At 33.6% G+C, this 11,623-nt stretch overlaps 1 protein-coding gene across 1 annotated transcript; it reads left to right on the forward strand.

Moving 5' to 3' along the window:
• Nucleotides 1–6,025: 6,025 nt before the first annotated feature.
• On the forward strand, nt 6,026–10,952 carry LOC110038544 (probable mannitol dehydrogenase). The gene is made up of 5 exons (XM_020743411.1): nt 6,026–6,248; nt 9,305–9,418; nt 9,527–10,040; nt 10,332–10,486; nt 10,569–10,952. The coding sequence occupies exons 1-5, from the start codon at nt 6,130–6,132 to the stop codon at nt 10,768–10,770; spliced, it is 1,104 nt and encodes a 367-aa protein (XP_020599070.1). The 5' UTR covers nt 6,026–6,129; the 3' UTR covers nt 10,771–10,952.
• The last annotated feature ends 671 nt before the right edge of the window (nt 10,953–11,623 follow it).

An 11,623-nucleotide genomic window follows, 5' to 3' on the forward strand; every position in this document is an offset into this window, starting at 1 on the left:
AAATTGAAAAGAATGAGATTTTATGAAAAATCATAAACTAATATGAAATTATAAAATGAAGAAGGATATAGAGTTTTGACTTTAAGAGGAGGATAGTGAAATTCAAAATCATTAAAGGTTATCTAGATATATTAATCCTCACTAGAAAAAGAAAAAGAAAAAAAAAGGGGGATTGAAAAGATCCTAAAAGAAAAAAAGAAGATAAGAAAATGAAAAAGAAAGACAAAAATATAATATAACTGAGGAGAAGCTTGAGGAGATGCCTAACAAAAAATTGGTTTCACTTGAATCAACTTAAGGAAGGAGCTTTATTACATTTTCTAAACTTGTATTGGATTATTAATAGCATTCCTAGAAAAGTTTCATGAAGTTCATTTTCATATGAATGTTCTAAATGTCCTTAATATGGTAAATTGCAATTCTTCTTGAAATGAATAGAGATTCAGAAATTTTAAATTTGATTGTTAAGTATCCTTAGACTTAGAGTTTGAATCTAAGTTATTAAACGGTTTTTTTTTTAATTTTGTTATTCCATTTATTAAACTAAAATATAGAAGTTATTAGTTAATCTCTATCCTAAGTCATATGTTTTTATATAATAAAAGTGTCACTTGAGGACAAGTAACATTTAAGTTTACGAGATTTTGATACACCAAAATAATTTAATGTTTAAAGTGCTTATTTTATGCTTATTTTTGTTGATATTGCACTTTAAAGAAGGCTATTTTTGTGTTATTCTTGCAGGTATATCATTTTTAGGCATTTGGAGCAAAAATGACAAAAAAATATGAAATTTCAAGCCAAAAAATGAATTTGGGATTCTGACGCATGATGTGCTAGATTGGCACATGATGCGCCAAAATCTAGAGAACTGGCGCATGATGCGCCTGGGACGAGTTTTTCAAATTAAGGCGGTTCAAGATGAATTTTTTTGCGAATTTCAAAACGACACTTGTTCTACACACCTATTGGAGTAATTTAATGCATCTAGACACTTTAGAATGTACTTTTATGAGGGATATGTCTCTTGGATCAAATGACACGTCTTTTGAATTCAAAAGAATTCACTTTTGGAGGAAATTTTGAATTTTTTCCAAAGGAGACAACCCAAAAATAAAAGAAGAGGACTTCTCATTTGTCAATGGGTGTGGCGTGAGGGAGAGAGAAAGTGGGTGTAGTTAGAGATAGACAGGGAAGAGGATATTTTCTTCTAGGGTTGTAAGAGGAGAGGGAAGGTAAGAGATTTCTTCTTCATTACACTTCTAAGAGAGAAGCGGGAATGATTGTAAAGAGAGAAAGACTTGGAGAGAACTTCTAGGGATTTTCTTGGGAAAGATTGTGAGATAAGTTGTATTTTTATTTCTTTTATTTTGTAAACTTATTTTTACATATGAAATCCATGTTTTGTCGTATCCTTCTCATGAATTTTGAGTAGTCTTCTTTATTCTTCTCCCTACTTTGAGATATGATTTTATGAAACATAGATTTTATTTTTTATGGCTTTAAATGTTAATAATTATTATGATTTAAACTCCGATCTTCATTTACTTTTTGATCTGACTAATTGAAATGTAAATACTTGTTGATAGAAATATGTTCTTAAATGATATATGATTTCTACAACATAGGGAGAATCACATTTGATTTCATGGGAGAGTATGTTATTCATGGGATTAGGTGCAAATAAATAAGGAAATATACTTTGTTGGATGCAAAATTAGAGATTTTAAGGTGACAGATTAAAATCCTCAATTTTGTCCAGTTGATTGGAAACTAATGTGAGATTGTTAGTCATCAGGTTTGGGAGTAGTGGGAGTTCTGGAGTGGCAGTCGGTATCCTCCCAGCCTAACCACAAAATTAGGGACCAAACTTTGGATTAATCAATGTTCTTTATAGCACTCGGAAGAGGGTAAAGAATAGAATTGCTCCTATTTGGCACAAAATAGTTTTTATATATTTTTTCAAATGATTTCAATTTCTTCACAATCCATATATTCATTGTAAAGGGGAAGGATGCTTTCTTAAATTTGAACTTTCTGTCACAACAAAAACTTTGTTTAATATTTGTAATTTTACTTTTGAAAGTTTAGTATTTAGTTTAGTTTAACTTCTGTAGTATTACATCTGCATTTTAATTAACATTCACTTGAGTAGTTAATTTTTAAACTTCACACTTTACTTTACTTTTATTTTTTTGTATTTTTAGATTATAAAAAATTTTTCATAATTTACTTTTAGGATTTTCCAACTTCTCTATGAGATCGATATCTAGGACTCCATTAAAGCTCTTTATTACTTGAGTGATATGTCTAATGGTGTTGCTTTTGAAGGGGATTTGACAGTTTGAAAAAGAGTTTTAAAAGATAAATTATTTTCATAAAAAGTATTATTGTTGGGCTTATATTGCATATTTATTATATATATGTTGTGTCAACTTCCCAAATCAAAGATGGTTGCACCAGTAATGAAATCGTTGAACTTAGCCACAGATGAGGGCAAAGGAGGTCTGACACCCTACTGTTCAGAAGGTGAGGTGATACAGTTAAAATCTCCCCTCAATATCTAGAAAGAGTCAATATACTAACCAATATGCAGTAAATCCTGCCAAAGGATTTGTTGTTAACTAGAATTACTACTTGCATAGATAAAAGCAGCATACCCCAACTGAGCACCAAGAAAGAATTGGATTTGAATGAATTGAGGGTGGTTATGGAGAACAGTCCACTGTAACTTAGATGTAGCAAAGATCCAAATTTTATTTTTCAAATTAGCAAAATGAGTAAACTTAAAGAATTTTCTTAAAATTTTTTGAGTGTTTTTTACTATGGGCTCTAAGAGAGTAAAACACCAAATTTTGTGAGTTCATATAAGATAAATTAATCTCTTGAGTGAGGAGGGGTGGGCCACTCCGCTTATATTCCAACACAAAAAATTAATCATTAAGAAAAGGTTTTCCCCTTACCTCTGGTTCTAGGGTAGGGTTCGAAAGACCATCCAGTGATTGAACTTCCAGAAGCTGTTTTAATTCTAGCATACCTTCCTTCTTCCTGTTGTTTTTCTGAACTTGCCACTCATCATTGAGCACATCAGTTAGACTGTTAAGATGTGGGATCCTCTAATTTATGTGGATTGGTATCCAATATTCTCTCATCTTTAGTAGCTGCCTCCAAATGTCTCTCCTCAGTAGGAGTAGAGAAGCTAAGTGCTAATGTTGAAGTGACCCCCAGAACATCAGCAGCTATTGCAGAGTTGTTCAGATTAGGTTGGTTTACCATTTCATTAGTAAAATGAGGTTGTTGGATTGCATTATCTTTGGTAGGGACTACTGATTTCACCACTGAAATCCCTCTCCCTTTAAGTTTTGGAACAATCTCTGTAGGAGTAGCAACAGTTGCACTCTTTTTTTGAGGGCTAACAGACTTCTTTTTGGAGCGTGGGTGGATTCTATAGCATTTGTCCACAGTATGCCCAAACATTCTACAATGAGGACAATATGGAGGTCTTTGCTCCACCACAATATTCTGCCAGAATCCTTCCTCTTCAGATCCAATCCAGACCCTTTCACATCAGGAAGGGTTATATCCCTTTCAACTAAAACTCTAGCCCCAGTAGGTCTAGCTATATTGTAAGTAGGAGCATCCACCTTCAATGGACATCCAAGGGCACAACATGTATTGAAGAGAACATTTTGATGGTAAAACTGAATAGGAAGATTTGGTAGTTTGAACCACATAAGGACAATTGGCGACTCTTTATTAGTATCAAACCCAGGAGTCCACTTAACTAGTTTCATCGGAGTCCCAACAATCAGGATAGACTGTTTAACAAACAATCTGGCATAGTCTTCTTCATTAGAGCGTTTAATTAAAAGATGTCTACCATCCATTAAACCCAATTTCCAGGCCCCAGTGAGGTTGTGATCATCAAAATATTTCCTGACATAGTCCATCTTTGGATGCCAAATTGGAATTTTCCAATTGAAGTAAACTTAATTGTATCTGTAAGTGATTGAATTTCCATGGAAGAAAAAAGAATGGTAGGTTCACCATGCTTCAAACCTAGTGGATTAACATAAGGCAGACCCCTTTTCCAGCTGTAGCATCATGGAGAGCCTGAGGGAAAACCAAGTGATAAAAAGATTTGGGGATGTAATTCCCCTTGCCAACCACACCTGCATAAGTGGCTTTGGTCCATTGGCAATTGATTTGAACATCAATAGGGTATTCTTCCATTGAAGCTAGCCATTAGGGTGTCGATGTAATAGTAAATTACAAAAAAGAGAAAACCTGGGAAGGTGTCCAAGAAACACCTAACTAAAGTAAACCAGGAGCTGAGACTAACAAGAAACACCAAAACCAACCTTACACAACCCACAAAAACTATAGTAGGCAATGTAATAGTAACATAAATTTGAAAAAGTTGTAGCCCGGGAAAGAACAAACTAAAGCAATTCTTCTTGTCAGCACCACCTTTCAAGAGAGAAGACCACTCTGAAACAGGAACACCAAACCCCACCACCATGCACCACTGTGACGTCAGGAAGGAGCCGTCAAAACCCTAGCAAAGTAAAGACAGTCTCAACCGCCATTTTATTATTATTATTATTATATATATATATATATATATATCTGTGTGTGTGTGTGACGGTTAATTTAAAATATTAATTAAGTAATTATCATGCTTTTAACTTATGGATATAAGAAAATAGAACCTTAAAATTTTAGAAATTAAATAAGTAAAAAAAAATAAGATATTAAATATATAACTCTGATATTTAAAGTAAAATGTTATAAATTCTATTTTTTTTATACTTTTGTCCAACATTCTCAAAAATTGGTAGCAGTCCCTTCTAATTAAATATTACATCAGGACTCCGAACGTAGAGCTATGTTCGGAGTCCAATAAAATGAGGACACGCGGAATGTCAGGATCTACCTACAGGACAGACGAAAAAATAATTTTTACCGGGCTGCCCATCCCGAAACCTAGACCCATTAGTTTTAAAATTTAAAAATTAACTAATGCTCGTGTGACCCGACCCCAATCCAACCCAAAGCTGGAACACTTCCAATAGGACCACAAATTAGTCAAATAACACCACATAATACTCAAATAACACCTCATTTTTAACAAATAACACCGCGGAATATAAAATAACCCCGCGGAATATTCGAATAAAATGCTTAGAAGACCAAATAACACAGTGAAAATTTAAATAACATGGGGAATATTCTTAATAACACAGTCCCAAATCAAGTAAAATAGGGGAATATTTCAATAACAACGCAAAGTAATTGAATAACATCACATAATACTCAAATGACACTTCATTTTTCACAAATAACACCTCGAAATATAAAATAACCCCGCGGAATTAGAAATAATGCGGATGAAATATTCATGTAACACAGTATGCAAGCTAAATAACACGGAAGAAAATAAATAACACAAAGAAATATTCTTATAACACAATGACTATATCTGTATTACGTGTGTTATATAAGTATGAGTCGGCGTTATTCATATATTATTCAGGTGTTATTGAAGTTTTAAAACACTAAAAGTTGTGAAATAACGTAATTTCAATTGTTTTCGTTAACTTTTACGAATAACATACATTTATTTGCTTTTTTCACGTACTCAATATTTTTAAAGTATGTAATTTTCTTATTTTAATTAAAAGATATTGAATTTAAGAATAAAGATTCGGGTTAAGGTTGGACCGGGCCGTGCGCGTATTTTTTTTAATACCAAAATTTTATGTGGATCCCAATATTCTGCGTATCCTTATTTTATTGGACTCCAAAGACACTCCAAACGTAGCTATCCGTATTTTATTGGACTCCAAAGACTCTCCTAACGTAGCTATAAATTCGGAATCCTCCCGATGTAATAATTTTCTCTTTATGATACATTAATGACATTTACATAGAAATATTAGCCCCAATTAAGAAAAAAATAGTGCTATGAACAGTACAGTTAATAATTAGTGGAGACATGGTGCTTATAAAACAGCGAAACAGGAGAATGTTCTGCACAGCTCTCCGTCAATTTTTTCTATTCCTCGTTTCTCGCCTTTAGCTAAATCTGTCTTCAACTCGGTATCGAGTGCAGCGGAGGAAAAAGGTATGGCGGGGGTCAAAAACAGTAGCAAGGCGTTGTCGGAGGAGGTGCAACCCCGGAAGGCATTCGGTTTGGCGGCGAAGGATTCATCCGGCGTGCTCTCCCCCTTCACATTCTCCAGAAGGTATCGCTTTGGCCTCTTCTTATCTTATCCTTCTCATTTCCTTTTTACCGATCAATCTGGCCATTGAAGGTGTTTCAAAGGTTTTTTATTTTTTTAAATAGTTCAAGATGCGATTCCGTCGCTTATGGACACTTGGAGTGGCCCGTTCTTCATGTCGCTTTTTTTTTTTCCTTTTTAAAGATAGCCGTGCGTTGATTTTCAAGGTGTTTCTACTTTTCTAGACGAGCAATGCTATTTTATTTGTTGCTGAAGAGTAATGATAAAATCATCTGAAAAAGTGAGATTAATGTGTGGTTGCTTGATACGCGTAAGAGGAAAAAAAAATGTCATACATGCAAAAAAATTTTGTGTAAAGGTTTTCGGGATTATACTATTATTCCTCCTCAAACTATGAAATTCTGTCCAAATTTGGCGTCCTTCACAGAAATTTGGTACTATTGTAATAGCATTTTAAGGGAGAGCTTGTCTGCTAGGTTTTGAGATCACTTTTCTTTTTTGCTATTTTTATTTAAGAAAAAAGCAAGTTTATTTACTATTATTTTAAACTGTTTATTTTTTGCTCTTAGAAGAAATTTAGAAGATGTAAGAAAAGCACTCAACAATTTTGAAGTGTTTTGAATTATACTGAAAACAAATTATAATTGTCCGCCGCCGCTTTCTGCGACGATCACCGTTATCATCACCTCACCTCGCAGGTGATCCTTGCACCATCGTGGAAATTAAATTGTTCTGTATTCAATAAAAAAAAAAACATATTTTTAAAATATCAATCATAATTTATTTCATGTCAAAACATAAATAAAATAAATAAAATCTCTAATGGCTGCTAGTAAATACTGAAAACATTAAATCTTGTTCTTTTTTTAATTTCAACTTCATAGATGTTAAAATTGATTAAATGCTAATAAACTCTTTGTTATACTTTTTTTTTAGATTTTAGAGTAAAAATGAATGGGTTGTTTGATATGTTATTTTTTTGTGGATTTTTAGCAAGATTTAGCTCAAATCGTATGAGATAGGATTTTGGAGACTTGGAAGTGGCGCAGCTAAACTACCTTTAAATTGCACTTCTGATAAACCCCATTGTTGGTTCAAGCTACTATTTACTAAATCATACCATTCATAGGATTTATGGATTTCTCTCTCACAAATCTTAAATTATAAAATAAATGTTGAAAAAAATTTATCGACATTTAGTAAAATTTAAGAGTTGATATGCGAAATAAAATTTTTTTAATGCTCTCTAGAATTATTAAATCTGAATTTACAAGATTTATTAAATCCTACTTTTTAAAACCTACATGTGCCAGATGGCCTGAAAGGAGGAACACAGTGATAGAAGTAATGTAAGTCACATCCTACTTCTACTTTGTTTTACTAAATTCAAGTTTTTTTGCTTAAAATGGAATGAAAATGTGATTTACAGCCTAAATCGTGGATAAAGAGTTTATGTCACTTAAGAATAAGATATTTGGCAAGACAGACTAAATCTTGGATAAATTTTGTAACTAAACAACCTCTAACTTGGAAATCATATATTGAAAAGACAATAAAGTTTGTTAAAGCTATCATTTGATTGGATGTAGTTAACCACTAACATGGAAACTACAGTCCTCAAAAACCTCACAAAAGAGAGTATTTCAATCTTGGCTAAATTCTTGCTTTCTAAACTATGTTTTATATTTGTAAGCATCCCAAGTTAAAATTGCATTTGGTATGTACTGGTATAATGGCATCTAATAAAATGGAGTTGCATGCTAAATTGCCAATATGGGAAGTCCGGGTTCCCATGCGCGGGATGATGCCATTCTGCGTGGAGCAAAAGGGTTCAGCTTATCCTTCGTCAGGAGAATTGCACAAACTGATCTCACAGGTCTAAATTGTTAATGTCAACCTCTGTTTTTTTGCATCGTGGAAGGGCAAAAAAATAATAATTAAAATAAAAAAATAAAAGGATGTCAATTAGTGATTACGCACATTCTTATCACTTATCTGCTACCTTGGCTTTGCCGTGCGGCTATAAATGCTTTAAATGCTGACAGTTGTCTCCGGGCCTTGACTGACATCATCGCCTCATGTACAAACTTTTGGGTTGGTGAAATCTGCGGTTTTATCATCAATGCTGTCGGTCTTATGAAGTCGTTTTTTATAATTTATTAATGAAATGGCTCATAATAGAATGCAATTTATAATTTATAAAGTTTTATTGAATATAAGATTTTATTTTTAATTCTACTGTTTGTTTGAAGGTATTTTTTTGTTTGCCTTCATTTTAACTGTGGAACTAAAAGCCTTATATATGAGATTTGTGGAGCTTAAAACATATGTTACTTTATTATAATATTCAAACTATTGAGGAATCTAGAAGAAAAATATTTGTATGCTTTGTTAGCTTTGTATATTTCGTTGGCGTTTACAAATATGTAACATGATTAAGGATCTGGGTGCTCTTCAATTACTCTGGTAGTTTGACAGTACAACTACCATTAATTCACCTCTGCATTTATTTTAGGCTGATTGAATCAGATCCCTTTTTTTATTGTGATGACAATTATTTTGATGGGTTTGACTTCAGTTATACAAAGTGATGGATTGCGGATGATGATAACTACATCATAAAAGTATCATGATAATTTTTTAGCATTTGTAATCGGCATTTACAATTATGTGCACACTCTTCTTTAAAGATATTTATCTGTTTGTCTGAGCAATGGTGACATGTTAGCCTGAGTTTAGTTATTTTTTATTTTATTTTATTTTATATTTTGTCTTTTTGAGATTGCTTTGGTTTTTATTCTTCCTGAATGAAGGATTTTTCTAATGAAGGTGCTATTATCTCATATTAAACAGCATCTAAAGATTGTGAGTTATCAATCACCCATAATTCATAAGAAAATTATAGATTAATTAATTATAATTTAAAAATTAAAATATTTCTTTATCATTAATAGTCGTTTAAATTTCTGCAATACTTAATAGCCTCTTTAGGACACTCACTGGTCCACAACTTATTTTGAACTGAGTTTCTAAGAGTGGTTGATGTTGTAAATTTTCAGGAACAATGGCGATGATGATGTTACCGTAAAGGTGTTGTATTGTGGTATTTGTCACTCAGATCTCCACATCATCAAGAACGAGTGGAAAATTACTACCTACCCAGTAGTTCCAGGGTTTGTGCTCATATGCGTTATGTGCCTTTGTATTTAAATCATAAAAAACTAACTTCTCAATGGAATGCCTTCCACTTATGACTCATCAAACCACACTGATTTCTCTAGGCATGAAATCGTTGGCATCGTTACAGAAATTGGTCCCAATGTTCAAAAGTTTAAAGTTGGAGACAAGGCTGGCATCGGTTGCATGGTTGGTTCCTGTCATTCTTGCGAAGCTTGTGACAACAATCTTGAGAATTACTGCTCGAAGATGATATTAACATATAATTCAATTGATGTTGATGGGACGATCACTTATGGGGGTTATTCCGATATGATTGTTGTTAATGAGCATTTTGTGGTGAAGTTCCCCGAAAAGTTGGCAATGGACAAGGCCGCACCACTGTTGTGTGCAGGGATAACGGTTTACAGCCCCATGAAGACCTTTAGCCTCGATGAGCCTGCAAAGCATCTTGGTGTGGTAGGCCTTGGAGGACTCGGCCATGTTGCCGTCAAGTTTGGCAAGGCTTTTGGAATGAAGGTCACTGTTATAAGCACGTCTTCGAAGAAGAAAGAGGAAGCCATCAAAACCTTAGGAGCTGATGATTTTCTAGTTAGCAGCGATCCTCAGCTGATGCAGGTAATATATTATTTTTGGAAGATTTAGGTGTGTATCACTCAATTCCTATGTATTTACATATTTAACACCGAAACTTCAGTCATTTTACAAAACCAGAAGTGTATTAATTATTCAAAAGTTAAATGTTTAAAATAATATTATTGAGTAGGTATTATAAGCATAAGAAAATTTCACGCTTTTGAGAAAACAACTCACAATGCTTAAATGTTTATCGAATAAAAAGGCAATGGGATCATTGCCATTCTTCCTTTTCAGTCTCTTAACCGGTCGTTAAGAAAATTTCTCCTGCAGACTGCAATGGGTACCATGGATGGTATCATAAATACTGTGTCAGCGAAGCATGATGTTTTGCCATTAATCTTTCTGTTGAAGACCCATGGAAAAATGATCATGGTTGGTGTACCAAATGCTCCACTGGAATTGCCCGTCTTTCCTCTAATAATGAGTTAGTATTACACTACAGTCTCTTTCCATGGTTGGTGTACCAAATGCTCCACTGGAATTTCCCGCCTTCCCTCTAATACTGAGAGGGAAGATATTGGCTGGTAGTTCCATTGGTGGAATGAAACAGACGCAGGAGATGATAGACTTTGCTGCAAAACACAACATAACTGCAGATATTGAGCTAATCAAAGCTGATTATGTGAATGACGCGATGGAGAGGCTGGCCAAGGCTGATGTGAGATATCGATTTGTGATTGATGTGGGCAACACTTTGACCGCTGCTTAAATATTTGAAGGTTGCATCTCTCCTGTTTGGTGGATAATTAATGAATGTTTTGGTCATTCTACTATTGTTTAATGCTTGTTCTATGTTCTACTCTACATGCTGCTTTACCTAGTCTTTTGTATCTCTTTGGGTGAAGACTGTTCAACGAAATATAATGCGAATTGTGTCATTTTATTTTTATATGATGCATATTTTAAGAACGGGTTTTGTGTTTTCTTTTGATATATCATCAACAAATTTTAACCTTTGGCATGCATCTCAAGGTGATTAGTGCAAATCGTGGGGCATTTTCCTAAAAATACACACTCAAACTCAGATAAAAACTTATTCATAACTCTTATTTTAGTTCACTCAGTCAACTTAAATGTGTCGATGAGACAGACAAAATGACACTAAAAATGGTCCAATCCTAGTCAGATCAAGCCCAAAATAAAATGTCAAACTATTTTTAAAAACTTTTGATTTTTAGTTCTAAGATGGAATGAGTTTCAAATATAATAAGCTTATTATTAAATATAGTGTCTCGACAAGACAAATCCAACGAGTTTAAGATTATTCAATTTTGACATCGTTTAGACCTTCAAATGCTCATAAATTGTCATTCAATTGTGGGAATATCTCTAGGTTGTTTGATGGTAGTTCAAATTCCTTTCTTTTTTTATAGGAAGGACTTTTCCAGAGTCTATAAATAGAACCCTATCACTTTCATGGAAAGGGGTCGAAGAGTTGAATGCGAACCTGAGCTTGGAGCGGGATCGCAAGAAGGATATGAAGTTCAGAGTTCTACATCAAAAGTTAAACGATTGTCATCTACTCTTGCAGTCGACAAACACTATCGACCATCATTAACCAC

The sequence above is a fragment of the Phalaenopsis equestris genome, unplaced genomic scaffold (genome assembly GCF_001263595.1).
Source record: "Phalaenopsis equestris unplaced genomic scaffold, ASM126359v1 Scaffold233052, whole genome shotgun sequence".
Taxonomy (NCBI): domain Eukaryota; kingdom Viridiplantae; phylum Streptophyta; class Magnoliopsida; order Asparagales; family Orchidaceae; genus Phalaenopsis; species Phalaenopsis equestris.

Excerpts from the sequence above, each read along its gene's own strand:
- LOC110038544 (XM_020743411.1), top strand. The coding sequence starts at position 6,130 with ATGGCGGGGGTCAAAAACAGTAGCAAGGCGTTGTCGGAGGAGGTGCAA. Across the intron at positions 9,419-9,526 it reads ACCTACCCAGTAGTTCCAGG|GCATGAAATCGTTGGCATCG; the intron begins GTTTGTGCTCAT and ends TGATTTCTCTAG. Across the intron at positions 10,041-10,331 it reads GCGATCCTCAGCTGATGCAG|ACTGCAATGGGTACCATGGA; the intron begins GTAATATATTAT and ends TTTCTCCTGCAG.